Here is a 21,395-nt window from a genome sequence, read left to right as displayed (position 1 = left end):
ATCGAAGTAACTACTGAACAGCTACAACAGACTTAAACGTATGCATCAGGGCATATACCTCCTTTTTGCAGGAGTAATTTCACTTTATTGTATGTATGCTGAAAGTTTTAAATTTTGCTCTAAGTTCTTCTTTTTACTCTGGGTTTTCAATAAAAAAAGAAATATTATTAACACAGAGGTGCACACAATTTTGCAGCATTTCCCAAGTAATCTGTGTTACATGAAATAAAACCTTAGAATACCTATGAGTGTCATCATTGGTTCACTATGTTTGGTTCACTTCTGTTTTGTCTGACTGATTTAATTGGCCTGTTGCCCTGGCCTAGAGTCTGTCTTGGGCTGTTGGTCTTTCTGAAAAAGAATATGAGAAGGTTTTTCTCAGCAGTATCAGGAAAGATTGTCAGTTATTGTGCTGACAAAGCATTGCCCAAACTTGAGAAAGTGTTCCTACATATCAGAGGTAGTTCAGAAGAGTTGCGTATCTTTTCTTTTTATTGCTATGCTTCTAAAGAAACATAGGGTAGTATTTTTCTGTGTTGTACTTCTAATTTCTGTAAATGAATAAGTTCATACCAGGCATACTGACAAAGAAATAACCAATAAGCAATGTAATTATTCTGAACAGACTAAGAGACACATGCATCTAGCCCAAATTATTTCCTCCTACACAGGAATTTATCGAAGTAAAAGGGATTGTTGCTAGTTCTGGACAAGATGTGCTCACAGGAACATTTCAGCACATGTAGTTGTGGCTGCATTTGGTGTAACAGCTTCTAACACTGGCCATATCTTGTGCTGGGGGACAGTAGTTGATCCAGTGGTTTCTCATTTGTCTAGAAAGGACACAGAAGGGGCTACCACCCCTGCACTGTGATGCCTGTCTTTCATACTTGTCACAGTGTGTAGATGCTCTGGGCTCTGAGAGTGGCACTGGAAACCCATGGAGTAACTTCTTAAAGAGAAGCTACATTCAGAAGAGCAGCTCCCCATATAACGCTGCACAGGGCTATAGCAAATGTTTTGCACCTGGTCTTGGAATGATGATGTCTGCATAATATTTTCAATTCAAAATTTGAAAACAGGTGTACACAAATACTTTTGAGAAATTAAAGTATTTGATTGTAGTTTGTAGCCCCCAAATGGCTGTCATAAAGGACTTTAGGCCAAAAATCCTTGCTGAGTTTTCTGTAGGTTTTATTGAGTTTTGTTGAGTATTGTAAAGAACCTTCCTTCCATTGCAGTTTATTCTGATAACTTGATAAATTTGTAAACAGTCCATTTTTGCTGTTGAAGAAAACTTTTGAAACTTTAGATTTTGAGCTGATACGTCATAGGCCTATGGATTATGATTGAATCAGTGTGTTGGTTTTTTTTTTCATTAAACTGTGTATAAATATTTCAAAACTAAGACCTTTTCCCAACTGTTCATTGTAACAGTTGCGATATTTATGACTGGGTATATTTTGTAAATGTACACCATTTATGTTAAATAATAATTAAACATAGCAAAGAATGTTAGATTTATAGTCATGTGGAGCTACATAACTGGGATATTGTACACTATAGATTATCCATCGTGTTCAAGCAGAGGTTTCTGATAGCATGAAATCATTTACCTTATTACTCATGTGCATCTATTAAAGATCTACAATCATACGAGTAATCAAATTTGATTCCACTCTCTGATGCGCTATGGATGCTTAATAACTCAGTTTAATGAGAGCTTAGGATGACTTTGTAGCTTTAAAGTGAGAATACTCTTCTCTTCCCTTCCTGTCCCCAGCCTGTCTTTTTTCTTGCTTTTGAACACCCCTATAACTGCATGGCCACTTCCAGGATGAGAACCCAATGTAGCTGAGATGATGAGAGGAATTCTGTCATCGGGATTATGTGCAGCTAAGCCAAATAGCATCTTATCTCTCGCAGTTCTGCAATCTCTCATCTACCCTTCTCTGTACTAGTGCAACTTTTTTTTTTGTGCCTGCATGCCTGAGCAATAGCTGAGTGAGCTATTTCTGGGCTGAATTCTCCAGATGATCTGCCTCCACATCAGAATCTGTCCACCGTCAGAAGCTGCAGTACACTTTGTCCGCTCTGTTAGTTGCTGGCAGTGTCTTTCACATAGAACACTTCATGCTTAGTTTTGGTTGCTTGTTCTTACTGGTACCTTTCTGTACTTTTTATACTGAAGGGCTTTTTCTTCCTCTAGTCAGCACTCCTTGCTTTCTTTGTCCTGGACCACCCAGACTACTTCCATCATTCTTTTGAGTTGAAAGAACAGCTTTCTACCAGCACTGCCAAAATTCCTAGCTGCTATTACAGCTGAATTATTAAAAAGGGAAGCACAGTTCTTTCAGCTTGGTTATGATTACAAGACTTTGTGGTGTTCATCCTTGTTGTTTAGTACTCCAGGGAGGACACTTGCTTGATAGCTATTCACACGTTCGTCTCTAATCTTGCAGAGACTTTAATGTAAACACCCAGCAGGAATTACCTTTTGAGAACCTGCACATCTACAGATAAGAATCCTCAAATTTGTGGCATCTCCAAGACATCATAAATCCTGATATTTTTATGTTAATAATTACGAGTCAACAAAAGAATTATTAGTATGTCCAATGCAAGTAGAAGGACACCTAAAGCTGTTTGCTGATTGTACCAGATAATAAATAAAATTGCAGGTTGGGGAGAATATATGAGCGCCACATAAGCAGCAAATTATAGAGTAGAGAGAGTGACTGTGACAGTTGCTTGGCTCTCTGAGTATCATTTGACTCAGGGGACATGGAAACTGGATCTGTCATTACACAGTGTGATGGATCAGGAATCAGATGCACAGCATGGGAATAATTTGTGGTACAATTTAATGTGGATGTATGAATGGATTAAAAAAAAAAAAAAGAGAGAGAATAAAAAGTGTGTGAAGAATTTTATAATACTTTCAATTTTCCCCCTTGTTCGCCCTTGATTCCAGTGAAAAACAATAGAAATCAGTGATCTGAAATCTTTTTACTTCCAATAAAGTCCGAGAGCATGCTCTTACCTTGTGCTGTTACATTTCTGAAAACAAAATCAACTTAAAACATTTTCCTGGCTATCTGGTATAAAACTCTAATACTGGACTTCTACATTTACTAAGATGCTTACAACTGTTTTAAATTAATTTTAACAAATTTCAACAATGTATTGCTAGCTCTACCAGCCATAGCTTAGTGGATTATACGTTTGCTAAAACATTTGTTTCTTAGAAACATTATTTTCCAGCTTCACTTTCATTTTTGAATGATTGCTTGCTGAGTCTTTCATCTAGTTCATTTCATATCTCTCTGAGATATTGTTCACCACTTTCTGAGGTTTTTACCTTGTTTGTGGGCTCCCGAGAACTGAAAGCATAATTCTGAATGTGAGGCTGTGTAGAGTAGGCGTTATGTTTTGTGAAGCTTTACTGCAGCTCTATTTTAAGATTATTTTTGTTCTGCATGACTGCTAAACAACTTTTCAGATTCTCTGCTGACCTTTTTCCCGTTCACTAATAATGTTCTTTCAAGTTTACTTATTTTTCCTAAGCTGATGATGGATCAAGGTACTATTTCAAATATGTTTGTTTAAACTGTTCCTTTACTGAACAAGTTGGCATTCCATATCTCTCAACCTTTGCTGGTCTTTACTACTGTTGTGCTTTAAATGAAATCAATTCCAATTTCATTGAACTGGTGTATTATAAATTATCAAACAAAGCTCAAAAAACCAGTAGTTTTTCATTCCACAAATGAATTTAATCCACATAGTCAAGTCTAAGGGAGGTAGGTACCTATTGTTTTAGCTCTGATTGCTAGTTCTTGAGAAATCAGTGGCTGGGACAGTTGTTCTTCAGTCTCCTCATGGAAATAAAGACAGCATGAACCTCTGCAATTCTGCGGAAGGACCTGAAACTGTTACTTCATTTACTCATTGTGACCTGACTTCTTGAATGCTGTATATGCCACTTATATGGTATTTTTAAGTACGGTTTTATGCCAGGCATTCGGTAAATGCTTCTGCTGAGATCAGGCCTGATTGTTCTAGGAAGCGTTTGTCATTATTCTCTTGTTTGCTGATGTCAGTGCTCAGTTTTCAAGAAGGTGAACAGATCATAAATTTTGCAATTTAAAGCATTGAAAGGGAGTCTAAAATGAGCCCATTTCCAAACTTTTAAAGGTAATTTAATTTTTCACTTTAAAGCTAACCTATCAATTGCTGTGCAAAAGAACTGAAAGAAGAGTAATGTGAGTATTATTATCATAAATGATATACCAAACCTCAAACCTCTTTTCCCTCAGATGTAGTGGGAAAGCTGGAGAGGTTTCAGACATGAGAGCTAGGCAAACACAGCAAAAGGTGGGGAGAGCTGAATGGAAAGTTTAGTATTGCCTTTAGCTTCCTTTTAGTTTGATGGAATGAAAATGTACTAGGTTAGGGTCATCTAGATGCTACAAGAATTCCATTCATTACCCAGAGATTTGGATTTCAGCCCTCAGTTTTGAAGATAATGGGGAGGGTGGAAGCAAACACACAAAAAAATCCTAATTTTACTTTAAAACCAGCCTAAAATAAAAGCCCATGCTCAAGCAGTTAATATTGACAGAGCGATTTGACAATAAATGTGACCCAAATGACAGAAACAACATTCTCAGCAAAACAGTTTGAAAAGCAGCCCATGGTGGTAGGCGTGTGTATCGCTGCTTTGTGCAGAATTGAATTAGGATACATATTAGATTAGTGTCACAGGAAAACATGACATCAGCTGCAAGATTCTCTGAGTGTCCTCTCAGTCATGCTCATTAATGGCAGCTGGACCCAATGGCACCTCAGAGCCAGTGTAGAGACTCCTTTGCCTCACTAGGCTTTGGGAAGATTCTTAAGCATAAGTAGGTAGGTCTTCATGGCAGAGAATTAATTTCTCTCTAGTTGTGTTTGATCTTCCACTTCCCCAACATCCAGGAATGAGGAGAACACGTCCCTTTTCCTCTGGGTAGTCTAGGCTGGCACCTTGAATCTCCCATGCACAGAATAGCAGAAATGCTTGAGTTGTTAGGGATAACCTACTTAAAATGTGGCCTAAGACAGAAAGAAAACTGTTAAATGAAATAGTTTAATCTTTGAAACAAGTTATGCTGTATTTGGTTTACAGCCCCAGGGCCGTAGGTTTGGATGCACTGGGAGATTGCCAGTAAATTGGTTTGGAAACAGCTTAGTCTTCAGGAAGCAGCAGGTATGCAGGCAAGACCACGTGAACAATAGCGGGAAGAGGTAGGATGAAATGTTTAAAAATGCCAACAGTATAGACAGCCATCAGGAACTGGAGCATCTGTGAAGTTCACTGGCAATAGTAGTAATAAAATAATAATAAAAAAAATAAAAACATAAAAAATAATCTAAACTGCATAAAAAGTAATATATTTAACTGAAAAAACTGCTCTTCTATATGTGGTTTCATTTATTTATATAAATGATGTAGTGTTTCACTGTTATATAAAAGTGATTGCTGTCTGTTTTCAGCTTTATATTGTGCTTAATTGAGGTGTACATAGTTCACCATTAATTCAGAAATCAGGAGGCTGGTTTTCCAGTCATGAAATGGATGCAGTAAAGGAAACTGATCCATTGGCAAATGAGAGAGATGCAGTAGATAGATGTCTCCTCAAAGAATAGCGTATATAAGCAGAATTTAAAGAAAAGCATGTAATTAAGGGAGAGGGAGAGAGAAATTTACAGTACTGTCATGTGATTGAGTGTACAACCCTAACTCCCCCAAAATAGTCTCTTATTCTCCTCTCCCTCAGACAGTTCCTTTTTTAGTTCTCTTGTGGAAGGCTTGGCAAAGGGAAGAGGAAGCTGAACTGCCACCGTTGGCTCATTATGCACAGATCAAAATTGTCATTTCCAGCTGTCTGTTCAGCTTTGAGTGACTTCGCATTCTAGCAGCCGAGGACAATGTTAACAAAATGTTGTTGCTACATTATTTTTCTTTGAGAACATGGAACAGAATTAAATCTTGTTTTAAAACCTGTGCTCTAATTTTATCCTAGTTTTGCATATAAATTTTTCAGAGGGGATAAAGCTAGTCTTGAGTTCCTCATCTTATGCCTGTTCATATTTGTTGATCTACTTCATACCAAATAGGAAGAATTGACTGCATTTCAAATGAACTTGTGGGTTGCTTTATTAGCAGTTGGTTTGTAAGAACGGACTTCCTTACGTGGGAAAGAAGCTGACGGTAGAATTCCAGTCTTAACAGATTGTGAAGTTTGGGGGATTGAATTTTTATATATATATATATACATATATATGTGTGTGTGTGTATATATATATATATATATATATATATATAAAATATTTAAAAATAATAATAATTGTGCACTGGCCTAGTGGCACAAAATGAGGATCATTTTATATTGGTGAAATCAATAATCTTGAAAGAGAGAAGTTGCTTAGTATTTCTTGAAATGCCCTTCTAGCATGGTCACCTCATGCTCCTGGGTTTAATAAATAGCCTGAATCCAGTAAAAAAGCTCCTAGAATTATCAACGTTAGCAATAACTGAAGAAGCAAAAGAGCTTTTGCAGTTGAAGTTGGAATTACTATTTATTTTGTTACTTAGGTAGTTAGTTGATAGCTGTGTCTTGTGCCTGTAATCACAATTTTAAATATTTAGAGAGAGTCCTATAGGAAAAAAAGTCCTATGAAATTGTGAGGGTAAAATGGCAGTACTCTTGTAGTTCAGAACAGTTAATTGCAACTTCAGCAGCATGTAGAGCTATAAACGGGGGTTGCATTGAGAAGACAGAAGTATAGAAGTTAGGTTCAGCTAAGACAGTAAAGGCTCCTGTGAAGTTTTGAACAAGATATTAGAATGATTGAACAATGTCCCTAGTTGTATAAAGATAATATTGCCTCATGGTCCTAAAATTCAAGATTTAATAGAATTACTGGTGATTATTAATCCTCTTAACCAATGGCATCTCACAAAACATCATCCTCCCAGCTACACAAGTATACAAGTATATGTCCTTGTAATGACAAAATACATTAACCATGTTCAGCTTTTCATTTCTTCCTATTGTGGCGAATGTGAACATTTTCATTTCTCAATTATACAGGGCATCAGGAGTACAGAAACTAACTTTAAACCTAGGCAGGACAGAATTGAGGTTGATAGGAAAAGGAAAAATTTCAAAGGCTTTCCTCTGTTTTGGGAGGTTCACAACCCTCAGGCCTTTTTGAATTCTCCTGTTCAATTGAATACCCATGTAACCCCAGGAACAAAAATTGTTCTTTTGCTGCAGTTGGATATAAGTTGGTCTGACTTAGGCACATCCTTGTTAATGAGGAGCCCTTAATTCTTGGGCACCTGATTATTTCAACTGATTTCATCTAAGTGTCGAACTACAGAGAAGTGTGAATCCCAGTAGGTTAGCAAGAGATCATCATAAATGCATTAGTCTGGAGTGTTACTCTCTGTGTTGAGTTCAAAATGAACTTACAGGTCTGTTTCATAGATCATGTCTTCATATTCACTGTCCCCCTCAGGCTGGTTATTCTTCCCAGTCTGAAAGTTAGCTTATTGCCCTCTCTGTTTATGTTGTCCCATAATCCTGTATTCCATTGGGTCAAACTGATGACTTGTAAGTCAAGATGATAACACTCATACTCATACTAGATTTGTGCCATGAAACGCTGTGAGGACTTGTCTTGTTCAGACCTCACTGTAGAACGCTGAGTGTTTCTCGTTTCCCTCAGCCTTGCAGCCAGCGCTTCCAGCTGAGAACCCTTTCCTGTGTTCTTGGAAGGAAAATGTCATGACGTAGATTCGTATTGTTTTGCCTTTTAACTGCTCAAAATCCAAGCTGACAGATGACACAGAAGAACATAAATGGAATAAGAGCTCTGGATTTTGTTTTTAGCCTCCCAATTACTGGATTTGTGCCTTGTCATTTGTGAACATCTCGAGTTGTATAACTTTACAGGTAGTTTACACCATCCTAAGGGGAAGGGCTACCCGAATCAAGCATTCCTGCTGAAAATGCCTGTACCTGTGTAATTGTTTGTTACTGATACACAATATAGTGTCACATAAAATGCTGGTTCCATTAAATGGGCTGAAAGGGAAGCTGATGTACCTCCCACCTAACAGCTGATCCATTGTGTTCTCTGCTGCTATGCCAAGAACACCTTTCTCTAAACTGCCATGGGCTATGTGGGTCACAGAGGTGTGTTCTCTGCAGGAGATTCAAAGGAGTTACAATGACTGGGATGGTATTGAAAACGAAATTTTTGTCTGCATGCAAGACTTTTCCTGTTCTTTGGGCAGGGACATTTGGTTGGGTTTTGGGTTTGTTTTGTTGTTTAGATTTTTTATTATAGGGAGGTTTGGTTTTTTTGTTGTTGTGCTTTGGTGTTGGTTGGTTGGTTGGTTTTAATAGGGAGATTTGGAGTGTTGTTTGTTTGGTTTTGTTTTTTTTTTTCCACAGGGAGATTTGGGGTTTTTGTTGTTTTGTGGAGTTGTTTTGTTTGGTTGTTGTTTTCTGTGAGATCTTTGCATTAGCTTCAGTAAGAGTGGGATTGTAATTTTGTTCCAACTTGCTAGTAAAAAATACAGACAGTGATAGTAAAATATTTAAGAAATGGTGGCTAAAACCTTGAAAGCTTCATTGCTGCTACTGGTTCTTCAGTAGTCTCTTTTTCTTTTTTTTTAAATGTTTTCTAAATAGTACGTCATTCGAGTGTGAATTTCATTAACAACAAAAAGAGCATTAAATATGAAGTGCATGGGGAGATATTGCAGCCAATTAGAATGATTAAAAATTTCAAAAAGTGTGTCCATTTTAATTTTACAGCCATCTCACCAAAATACCTTTTTTACTTTCTTATATTTGTCACATTGAAAAATGATGCTCTCTCTTCCTTCCAGCTTACTTTCTTGGTCAGCTCCATTGTCTTTTTGAGGTTCTCTGGACCTTGTTTTTATGTTTTGAAATACATCATTCCGTAATCTTGTTCATGTTGCTCCCTCTGTGAGCCATGTAGCTTTTTGGCTTCTTCTATTTTTTTTTCTCTTTTTGTTTTGCAAACGTTTCACATTTTCTTACAGTATATTTTTATCACCTCTGCTTCTTAGACAATATGCACCAGCAGCTCATGAACTGTCAACACAGGCGGCATCGTAATTAGTTTAATTCTGTCTAACTTCACCCTTCTGCACTGTTTTTCTTACGTTTTTCATCCTGTTTAGCTTTAGGCAGCATTTTGCACCACTTTTAAAATTTCCTTTGCTGAAGTCCTGTGTACGTGCTGTTGCTGCAAGTTGCCCTTCATAATGGTCCTTACTGTTTAGTTCCCCATCTCAAATTGCATCCTTCCTAGCATTTTGTTTAGCATTACATCAAGAATTGCTAGTGACCTTTCAAATGTTCTTTTTAACATATTGGAGTAGGTGGATATTTGACAGCTTGGCTGGGGGGAGTGCTTTATAGTTGCATGTTTGTTATTCCTACTAATTAATGATAAATGTCCTCTACTTTTGTTATATCTGTTTTAAGAAGTGAAAGACAATAGATTTATTAACTATTACAACCCTGCTAAGCTGTGCTGTTGTAGCCAAAACAATAAAAAGCAAAAAATCCAGTGACTGAATAACAGCATGTTGCTTGGATCTTGCTGCCTGAATATTATCTGGCTGAAAAACATAAAATCTAGTATTGGTACAAGCATAGGCTGCTTAATGGGTGCTTGATTTTTGTTATTAGCAAGTGTGAGTTGTGATGTGACGAAGCATGTGCTTAACATTACACAAGCAGGGATTACTCATGTGCTGCACAGCATTAAGAAGTCCCTTTCTTTTCACAGCACCATCAAGTTAAAAACTAGGTTAAAAAAAAGGTGGACCCTTGCTCTCCAGAAAAACAAAGGGGAATGCAGCTGCCTAAGCTCTGTGAAAACTGTTGTAAAGCCTGGGTGGCGCTAACCATGTTACCTTTATGAAGGCAGAGTATTTCTCATGTTAAAAATCACAGTAAGTGATAGTCTTGAACTAAACGGTTTAAAGCAAAAGTCCAGTTTCTAGTCCTCTTCTGCATTCAGATTTCAGCTTTCAAGTTATCAGCTTATTAAAATGTGGTGTTGGAAACAGAACCATTAAAAGAAAGAAACCATGACTTTGTCAGGTCACTCTGAAACTTTTCCAAGAGGGCTTCCAATAGAGAGCACTATATAGTGCTGTTGTTTTGGTTTGTTTGTTTGTTTGTTTGTTTGTTTGTTTGTTTTTTGTCTGTGCTGTATATTATTTTATTTAAAACTCACAAAGTCTCAGAGCAGCAGATCACTGGGAAACTCCCTTTTGAACACTTCTTAGAGTCCTCAGGTTGTCTAACTAGGGCAGAGGTGGGGGGAAGCAGTCCTCTCTGATCATCAGGAAAAACTGAATCACCTGGAATCCTTCTGAGGTGAGTAGTCCTACCCTTGCTGTTCTTTAGCATCTTTTTTTTTTTAACCCTTTCCTAATTCAGCGTGAGATGGTAAGGCAAAAATGAATAAGTGGCTTCTTAAATTATATATTGTTTATCTAAGTCTTTGTTTTTACTTCAGGCTGGCAATGCCTCCTGTTGTTATTCAAGCAACTATAATTTAGGACAGAAACTTCACAGTGCAACTGAGTTCATTTTTGATTTCCCCTTTCATGTAGATGCCTGCTGTCTCTGGCTCTAAAACATCAGTACCAGCCCTCAGAGTACATCTTCCATTCTTTACTCAGCTGCACTTTTTTGTTTGTTTCCTTGTTTTTCTTCCATAATAGAAACACTTGGTTTCAAAGCAGAAACCTTTCAGTCCTCTTAAATTTTACACCTGCAGACTTAGCGCGTGCAGCTGTTCTTGAAATAATTGTTCAGTAAAAGTATTCTTTCAGTTGAGTTAGTGAATTAATGTGATTCCCATATCCTGATCATGATTCACTACCTGTGTTTTCTAACCAGCTTTTTGCTGCCTCATATTCTGTGACCATTAGAGACTCAGAGCCTTTCATGTAAACTTAGTATTGTCAGCATTGCCTTGGAGGAATTCAGTTGCTACTAAGTATACGGTGCTACCAGTGACTTGTCATCTGATGTGATGGCGTGTCCCAAAATAACATTGTTATGTCTGTGAAATACCTTTTAATAGAGCCTTTGCACAAAATGATTGTGTTTGGCCTAAAACTAAGGACAGCAGCATTTCTGTTAGTCTACTGATTTTCTGCTTCCATATTACATACATCAAAGCCCTGTCACACAGCAGTAATTTACAGCATGTGCGTAGTGATTTGTGTTTGATTTCAGAACTTAAACATGAAAATATCTTGAGCAGGTGACCTGTAAGGAATGCCCGGACACTAGAGAAATGCTGTCTGAGTTCCATTACTATGGGTCTGTTTCTCGAGGCTCTGTACTGAATAAACCCAGGAGTCACGTTGTGCTGGAATACTAACATTGCCAATACTTGGATAATACTATTTTGTTTAAACCTACATTTCAGAGAATTATATTTTATTGTCACTTTCACTTTTTTTCCTAAAGTTTTACTTTATTGTCCTCGTGGGTGAGAAGACGATTTGAAAACATATTGTTAGTGCCTCCTAAAAGCAGAACCAAAGAAAAGCAATCCCTACTCCAAACATTGGTATGTGATCACATCAGTCTTGGGAACACACTCATGATTCTTCCATGTTTGGCTTGGGCAATTTGATTCATATAATAAATATAGTTAGAGCAGAGCCCTGACTGGATTGTAGCTGTTGCATTTACATGGGATTTTTAGAAAAAACAAGTTCTGGCAATAATTCAAGTGCTTGTTCTAGGATCTCTGACAATTTTCCCTGAATATGCGTTTTTGTCCTACAGGCTTTCTAATAGAAGATTACAGCGTAACTTATAAAACTATTTCATCTGATTGACATGGTGGTTTATGTTTTGGACTACTCAGGATGTATAGAACATTCTTGCTTGGTGATATTAATGGTCCTTTCACAATTCTTTTTAGTACTTTGGAACCTGAGATAGTTTAGTTCAACTCTGTCGGTAACAGCTGTATGTAATGGTTTTTTCTTACTTGAGTTAGGTTTATGTTCTTCACAGTAATGGCTGTAACAGGAAAAGACTTTCTTTTAACTGTATAAAGCTGCTTTGTGCTATTTTTAGCTTATTCTCCTTTGTGTAAGCAAATAAGTTATATTTAACTGCTACTCAGGTAATGTAGCTTTCAAAGTACATAAAGTGACAACCTTTTATAGTGTGTAATAAATCCTGTACTAATCAGATTCAGGTTACTTTTGAATTCCCAGAAAAAGTGCTCATGGAATGCTGTGAAAGTCTCATATAATTAGTGGGGACTTTTATCTTGCTATTAAGTATTTGTAATTTTCCAATTAAAAACAAGTACATGGAGAATGCTAGGACATGGATATATTTTAACTTAGCAGGATTGTTTTCAAAATAACGTACAAACATCTCAACATTTTTTTTCATCATAATTTTTTGAGAGTGACCAGTACTGTTTCACCATGTGTACTAAACAAACCCTTTCTCTTGGGATATTAGCCTGTGTTCTCTTATTGCTGGTCAGAGCTCCAGGATGAAGTGGGAGCTTGGAAGCAAATCTTGTAGAAGAGTCTGCTGGCAGGTTCCATCAGCAGCTCACACAGATGTGGAACCACATTGACTGAATCCTTTCACTGCATGTTTTGTTATAAAACGCTCTCCTAGATCAGCTTTCCAAAAGATCTCCAAGAGAGCAAGCTCTCTCTGATACATAGGATAAAGGAACCTGAAGTATTTTGCGTTCTAGCTGCTCTGCGAATAGAAAGAGAAGAAAGTTTCTCACTCTTCTGTGCTATAGCACACTAACAGTCACATCTTTCCATCATTGCTGCCAGTTATTATTTATTATTAATACAACTGTACAGATGTGAATTATTACTGCCTCTCATTATTTTATGTTCAGTTCTGTGGTATTTAGTGTTCATCTTACATTCCTGGCTTCTGGAGCCATTTGATCAGAATCAGAGCAAGAGAAGCCCTTAAATAATAAAATGTCTGGTTTGTGGTTGAGGGGAGAGCAGTGAATACCATTTACCTCAGCATCAGCAAGGCTTTTGATACATTTTCCGCAGTATTGCTATATTCCAGTTAGGATGTTGCAGTCTGGATGAATGGACAACTAACCGGGATGGGCAGTCTGGATGGATGAGAAAATAACTGGTTTTTGATGGTCAAGCTCAGGAAAATGAATGATACTTCTCAGCACTTACTAGACATCTATAATAATGTGTCTGATTTTGCCCCCTGCCTCCAGTCCCAAGAAGGCAGCAATGAATTGGATTGAGTTCAGGGGAAGGCTACAAAGGTTGTTGGGGGCTGGAGCACAACTTCAGTGAGGAGAAACTGGGGGAGCAGGGCTTGTAGGGGCTGGTTGAGGGGATTTCTAATAAGAGCAGCTTCCAGGGCCAGTAAGAAGGTTATCAAGGAGTTGGAGCCTGTCTCTTCACAGTGGCGTGTGACAGGAGGACAAGGGACAATGGGTATAAGATGAAACAAAAGGTTCAGAGTGGACGTAAGTCCCATGAAGAAGGTCAAATGTGGGAACAGTTTTCCCAGAGAGGTTGTACAGTCTCCATCCTTGTCATTTTGAAGACCGAACTGAATAAAACCCTGAGTATTCTAGTGTTATCTTACAGCTGCCCCTGCTTTGAGCAGGAGGTTGGACAGGAGCTTACCCAAGGTCTTCTCCAATATAAATGTAAAAAAAAAATACAAATACATATAAACGTAAAAAAAAGTTTATTTTATTTTTCCCTCTCTTTGTCCATTTGCTGTGCACTTCCAAGGTATTTATGAACTGTGCATTTTGTTGAGGGAGGAGTGGCTGTAAAATATTTTATCCAAAGAATCTCAGTTCCTGTGCTGTTGCTTGTAAGAAAGAGTGGTTTTCTCTACTCAAATCTTTAAAGTGCATATGAATATGGTTTCCAGGTTATCAATTTGTCAGACACAATGTGATCAGAATGTCCTTTTGCTGTTTGGCAGGCAAAAATTGGGACTTGACAGCAGCTTTGAGTGACTATGAGCAGCTCCGGCAGGTGCACACGGCCAACCTGCCGCAGGTGTTCAACGAGGGCAAATACTACAAGCCACAGGAGCCAGAGCAGCCTCCCCAGGTGACAAAGGCTGAGCGGCCTTGCCTGCAGAGGCAGGATGACATTGCTCAAGGTAAGAGCTCTTCTCCAGGGCTTTTGTGGACAAGCAGCTTTCTAGCTTGCCTGCTTGCACGTTGAGCTTGTCTGCAGGGGGCTGGAAATCATTTGCCATCCGCCTGTGAACTGTGTCATTGGGATGGGATCCACAGAGCTGCTGCGGGACCCTGCATTTCACATGTCTCAGTTGTCATGAGCTTTGCCTCAGTTCTGCAAGTTTGTTTTTTTATTGTGTGATTAAAGTACAAAAAAAATTGTCCCCAGGCAGTCCTCTGGTACATGTAAAAGGAATTAATTAGAGGGTGTCACAGACCACTATTGTGTATAGTTTTCTATGCTTATTAAGTCCAAAAAGAAGGTTAAAAAAAGCACCATATTTCAGCCTTCACATTCTTACTCACTGTATGTAATTAGGATGAATGAAATCTATGAATAACTTTCAGCTTTAAAATTTTGTTCTTTTATGGTTCTGCAGAAGAAAGGACAACCTGCTATCCCCTGCCAAACAGAAATTGAAACCTTCAGAAAAATGAGTCAGTTGATTTCCAGTACAGGATAAGCATTAGAATGTACTTTTTTGTTTGCAGAGCTTGTACAGATTTCATTTCAGATCTCTGTGTCTCTGCCTGTTTAATATTACTTTATCAAGGAACAGTAGTTTGCACCAAAATAAATCTACAAGTCCGACAGCTTGTCATGTAGGGAGGGAACTGCACTAGCTGGGTGATGGCTTTCTGTGCAGACATTAGAAGGAGCAGAAAGTCTCCCCTTCTCCTGTTGGCTCTTCCCTCCTACTAAACAGGAAACAGCATCAGTACTTATGAGTGTCAGTAAAGCTTTTTTAAAACTGATAACTTTCATTAGTAGAAAAGGAACTGTAGTGCTGCTTGTGACTCTTAAAAGCACTGAATACAAATAAAGGGAGCTGATAAAACTGTGTCCCTTCATCCTTGTTAGGATATAGCTCACTCTAAAATTCTGTTATTAAACTGCCCAGTTTACACTCAAATAGCCATTTGGTATGGTACTGGATGTAGTAGGAAGTGTGGGGTGAATCTGGCTTTAAACGCCTGCACTGACAGTCAGTTTGTTACCAATTCAATGCTCGAGTGACAACCTTATGATGAGAGAGCCATCTCTGACCCAAAGGTGAGCCTGGAGTGAGGAGGATGTTCAGGGAGGAGCAGAGAAGGGAAAGGAGGGTCTTGCTGCATACTGGGAGTGGAGGATGCAGCCAACAGGTGGGGGCTTGACCATGGTGGGAGGGAGTGATGGAGGAGTGGTAGCAAGGACACGTCAAACAGAGGTCACATGCTTCAGTTTCCCTGTTTAAAAGTGATTTAGCTCAGATGTACAGGGAGAGAAAGAAATGCAAAGGTAATAAAATCTCCTACCCCTCCTCCCAATTCAGGGAGTGCAATTTGGCTCATAAAATTAGAAAACTTGTTATCCATTAGAGAAACAAAAGTTCACAAACTCCAGGAAAATTAATTTTTAATAACCGTTAGTCAGTTTGAGATGTTTTAAAACACTGTTAGCTTAAGTGATAAGTTGCATTTAAGGAAGCTTCCTGTTAATTTCTGGAGACACAGCAGTACAGGAACTCCTTTTGTTTTAATAGAGCATTGTACATGTTTGAGAGTTGATCTCTAAAGGTTAGTTTATGGTGGTATTTATAAAGCTACAGAGGTGAATTTGTACCAAGTAGATTTTTTACAAAAGCTTCCAGTACAATAAGGTACCAATTTCTAAGGAAAAATCAATGAAAATATTATCTAACTTTACATAAATCCCAACAGGAAGCTTTCTGCATATTCAGAAATGTAGGACACTCCATAAACATGGTGTCAACTCACTAATAAAACTCAGCAAAATGCCCAGAAGACTTTGTAGTATTAAAGTAACCTCCATTGCGAAGGATGGCTGAGAGAGAACAGCTTGAAAGGAGACCTGCGGTGGGTCTGGTTGAAGCACAGGACAGCAGTTGTACCATGTTCTAAAAGTGCCACTGCATCTGTGCAAAGAGAAACTTCTTGCTGGATATTGATCTGAACATTAACTGATTATCATCTGTCTGCCAGTAAATGTTTCTTCCAATGCATCTTTGAAAAGTTAAGATACTTTGTTTGTTTGTTTGTTTGTTTAATAGAAATACTTGTCTTTCATATCCTGTTACTTTTACTGTTTATCTATTTTGCTAGAAGGAGATTGAAGTTTCAGTGACTTGCCATAGGGATCCATAGTAAGAACTAAGCAATATTTTACAGTAGGGAAATAACCCAAAAAAGTTAACAAACAAGAAGTGGAATAAATGCCTAAGTGCGGTAAAACTTGCCAACTTTGTGTTGACAGGTGGTTTATGTAGTCTTATAGGCTATCTCTTTGGTTTCTCTCCAGAAAAGCGTCTTTCCAGGGGTATTTCTCATGCCAGCTCAGCTATAGTCTCCCTTGCTCGATCACATGTAGCAAACGAGTGCAGCAACGAACAGTTCCCTTTGGAGATGCCCATCTACACATTCCAACTACCAGACCTGAGTGTGTACAGTGAAGATTTCAGAAGCTTCATTGAACGAGACTTAATTGAGCAGGCAACAATGGTTGCTTTGGAGCAAGCAGGTGGGTAAATGCTTTAGACATCAGCAGCTGGGCAATCTGACACTTTGGTTGACATTTCTAATCCTGCTTCATTTCTGGAGATTGTGCATCCTGCATGGGAAATATCACAATATTTAGGCAGGACCTCTGCCAATCTGGCATCACACTGAGTACTTATCATGTATTGTCATGTGCTCACTTTTTGGCTTTGGTATTTGAAAAGCAAGACATACTTAGATAATAGCATCAAACAGTAAATACTTAAGAGAAACCAACAAACAAAACCCCACAAAAAACAACAAACAGTATTCGGAAGGCCTTCTTCTGGAAAAAATAGCAGTATAAAATAATGCAGGAATGCTACCAGGCAACTGTGAAGCATGAAAACAGTCATTTCACCTGTCAAAAAAGCATATCTAGTCTCTCTAGGTACCAGCTAATGCAAGCAGGAGGGGGATAGAACAGCATGGCTCTTCCTCTGACAGCTCTGCCAAACACTCAAAATTCCACAGGGCTTTCAAAAAATACCTTGCTTCAGTGTCGTTGTTGACCTACCCACTACAGTGAAATTACAGCTTTTAGTCAGTTAATGCAAGAGTACAAACTAGAGGATCAGTGTTTTTCTGACCTTAAAATCAGGGAAAATGTTAATTTAGAGCTGACATCTTTTAATTGATGCAGAGCTGGCTGGCTTTGAACTTGAAATAGGCTGCAGAAACTACTGATTTTTCTGCCTATTAGCATTCCTCTCTCAAATCTCTCTGAAAATAGAATAAATCATTTATTCTTTTCTTCGTGTTAATTAGGGCAATAACTTGACTCACACTGGAAAAGTCCCTTCCTCCCCAGAGCCTCTTACATGCCGGAAAGGAGGGTGTTTTGACCTCCTGAGGTGCTTGTGGTTTTGATCGCAGGTATTCTTGTAGCCTGCATAGACTTAGTTTACTTAGGTGAACATTTCGTTCGAATAAACTGGAATTTCTTGGGAAACAGTGCTTCACTTCAAGTAAGTTAAGCAGATCAAACAGTGAATGTTTAAGAAAATCACATAAGAGTTCATGTAAACTGACCTTTTATCTCTATTGAAGACATTTAAACATTCAGTTTCCTTTTATTTCCTGTCTATTTTAGACATATTTTTGTCTGAAATGCAGAGAGTGACTTAATAGGAAAGTCCCTTAGCACTAGACATTTTACTGTCTCCTACCAACAGGGCCCAGTTTGACTGTGGTTTGGTCAATGACATAAAGGAAATTGACAGATAAGGTGCATTCCCAACCAGGGGCCTAAAACGTTTTAAACCAAACCAAACCCCATGAAGGACAGTAGCTTCTGTAGCTGAGGCTGGGGATATTGTTAGAGGAAGAGAGAGGGGTGGATGCTCAGGTTTAAGGGCATGAATTTCAAGAAAAAGGAAGAAAACCTGCTGATTAGGCAAAAGGTGTATGAACTTTGCTGGGAGCATAAAGCAGCTTACTACTCACAAAGCACAGACTGGGAGAGCAAAATTACTTTTAACAGACTGTCGCATGTGTTGTCTGAAGTGGTGGTGTGAGCTGGAGGTCTATAAAACCCTGTAAGGTTTTTCTGTTCTCTTTTATATGCTTAGGTGCTTGCTACCATTACATCTGTGTGTGAAAGGATATTCAGGTTACATCCTACCTGTATAGAAACTCAGAGCAAAATTCCCAATTTACTCAGAAATGCTGTGTGAGGTTATAAATGAAAGGCCCAGATAAAGGCAGAATTATTTACTTCCTCTCCGCTGCTGCAGTGTATCCTCTACTCAGTGTGTGATTGCTTTCTGAATATTTCTCTTAGAGGACAGAATTCAGCCCATTCATAAAGGCATTTTGGGTTTTGTGCATCTGATAAACTCAGCTGTTCGTTATTGCCCGAACTGGACTGATGAGTTCAATAACATAGGCAGAAGAATGGCTGGTTTAACACAGTGTTTTTAATGAAAAGAAAGAAAAGTTTCTATTGCAGTGCTGAAATATAATTCAATGCAAAAATTGAAAGTAAACTGTATGAAGCTACAAGGATATTGCTTTCCTACACTTTTCTTTCTGTGTTCAGGTGTTTTATATGAAGCATTTTATACAGCTACAGGTAAAATAAATGATAACCCCTTGTTAAGCCTGAGTTTCACATCTCCAAACACAAGTTCACCAAAATTCTGGAGAAGTTTGACTTTAAACTATTAAAAATTAAGCTTCGTTAAAGAAAAATTGATGCCTTTTCAATTTGTAGAAACATTTTCTTATCCTAGATTTTTTAGCAGATTTCCACACAGTATATGCAGGGTGCTGGGATAGCAACCATTATATTTACAAGAGAGCTGTATTAATTTCCTGATTTCCAAGCTTTGAAATGCATGCTCGTGTAATTCAGTTCTGATATGAATGACAAATATTTTATCACAGAGTAGGATGAAATGCAGTAATGTCATAGAAAACCATCTGTCTCAGCTTGTGAAAGAAACAAGAGAAGAAAACTGGTAATCCTGGGTTTGCAGTTCCCTGCAGGTAACTGAACTCAGTATCAGTTATCTGCAGCCAGTAGGCCTCGCCGTATATTTCTGTGCTATCTTATTTTTGATCTTTAATCTGCATTCTAGTCAGTAGCTTCTGTGACAGTCTGTGTTGCTTATGCATTGGGCTAAAAGAGAAACATTTACTTGATTCCTCATTTTTACTTCTTTCTACATGCACAGCTCAACATTACATTTCAAGGACATCACTAAATATGAATAGCCTTGCAGATGCTGCTGCGAAGCTGATTTCATCATCTAGACTAATACAGAGAGCTCCTACAAAGAAGGTCCTTTCTTTGAACTACAGAAAATGTATTGGTGAACACTGTAATAATTCACTTTTTTAAAAAAGTAAGCAGTCACTGAATGATTAAAATAAGCCCATGTAGAAAATCCGTTCTTGTAATTTTCTCTGAGTCAATACTTGCAAATACACATTTATTGTATGAAAGGACTAAAAACGAAACAAATCTTCTTGGCTACTCATTTAAGAAACATGTAAAGGACAGAAGCATCTCTGCTGAAATCTGGATTTGAGGTTCCTGCATCCCTCGCTAACTGCCTGACTGTTCTGTGTGAGCAGAGTGATCTCTGTTGACTTAGCAGCTCAGTCCTGTGCACGTCCCAGAGCAGTTATTGCTGTTGGATTCCAGGGGGCAGTTGGTGAGTGTTTAGAGTGAACCTTTGCTTTTGAGAATATATCGAGTGTCTAGAATTAGACTTCCTTTGCAGTTGAAAATGTTTTGTGACTTGCTTGTCTTGGGGGATGGATGAGAGGTGGATTTCTGGGAATACAATGTACTGGAGAAATGAAAGAAAGGCTTGTTTTAGCCTAGTTTCTCTAGGAAACTGAGCTTGTATCACCAAGCTGTCTCTTAGTATTGTACCACTGTTTATTTTTTTAAATTTAACTCTGCCAACTTCAAACATATTTGTGAGTAAGGTTTTACAGGTTTCATGAAAACAAGCAGATAGCTTATTTTTAGTATTTCCATAGGAGAAAAACTTGCAACATGAATATTGTTTATTAAATGCTACAGAATCCACGTGGTAAAGACCTCCAGAATGCCCAACCACAAATAAAAGCCATCAGGACTCTTACCTGTGTAACCACACGTACGACAAGCACAGGAAACCAGACATTGTGTCCCACTCAGTGAGATGTCTGCTCTGTCAGTGGTTTTGAGGACTTGACCTGAGACTGGTTTTAAAATACTTATTTCCTTTTCCTCAGATACTGACTTTTTCAACCTAACAGTTGCATAAGGCCATCTTCTATCCATGCCTACAGTTGTAGTGGGTTTACAACAGGGTAGCTTTTGATGTTTGCATCTTGTCCTAGGGGTCATCAGATACTATATTTTAATGTAGCAATGTTGTCTGTTTTCTGAAGTGTGCAAAACTTCCTCTGAGATTCAGCATACCTTCTTTGCATGGAATACAAGATATTTATCTGGTTCTGTATCAGAACGATTGATTCTTGTTAGCCACTCCAAGTAAGGGAGCAGGGGGAGACAATATACGGTTTGTAATGTGTGAAGTCTGGTACACACTGGGTAGTGCAGTACTGGGATAATACCAGAACACACAAATAGTTGGCAATCATTAGGCATGGGGGATACTGGAGTCTGTCGACATTTCTTTGGAGTTTGCCCCTGAGGTCTTAAGTATCATGCGAGGAATAGTGTGTGCTTGTGTCTGCCTCTCTGATTGTGTTGCTAGATCATAGACCTGGATAGGACTATAAATCTTGATTGAAAATGAGAATTAAATTTTAGTGTACTGGAATATGGCTATATTAATTCTCAGACTATTTTTGCTGTAAAACAACAGATACATTTCTTGAAATAATGTTTTTGGAGATTAGATAGTTTTTGTGAGAAAATAAGAAGCGAGATCAAGTAGACCAACAGGGGGAGAGTGAGACATGGGTCTAGTTTGTCCATAAATATTGTCTTATCAAAACAGACAGAATTAAGCCTGAGGAAGAACTGTTTCCAGTTT

The 21,395-nt window shown here is 38.2% G+C and overlaps 1 protein-coding gene across 22 annotated transcripts in view; it reads left to right on the top strand.

Moving 5' to 3' along the window:
* The window catches only part of OTUD7A (OTU deubiquitinase 7A), a 169,855-nt gene that overhangs the window by 106,612 nt on the left and 41,848 nt on the right, over positions 1-21,395 (top strand). For all 22 annotated transcript variants that reach the window (XM_021299275.2, XM_065076069.1, XM_065076064.1 and 19 more), the window contains 2 exons: positions 14,094-14,276; positions 16,658-16,876. In XM_021299275.2, coding sequence (XP_021154950.1) covers positions 14,094-14,276; positions 16,658-16,876 — 402 coding nt within the window. The remainder of the gene's footprint in view (positions 1-14,093; positions 14,277-16,657; positions 16,877-21,395) is intronic.

The sequence above is a fragment of the Columba livia genome, chromosome 11, assembly GCF_036013475.1.
Source record: "Columba livia isolate bColLiv1 breed racing homer chromosome 11, bColLiv1.pat.W.v2, whole genome shotgun sequence".
Lineage (NCBI taxonomy): Eukaryota > Metazoa > Chordata > Aves > Columbiformes > Columbidae > Columba > Columba livia.
The sequence above is the reverse complement of the archived record's forward strand: the minus strand, read 5'-3'. Positions and strand labels throughout refer to the sequence as shown.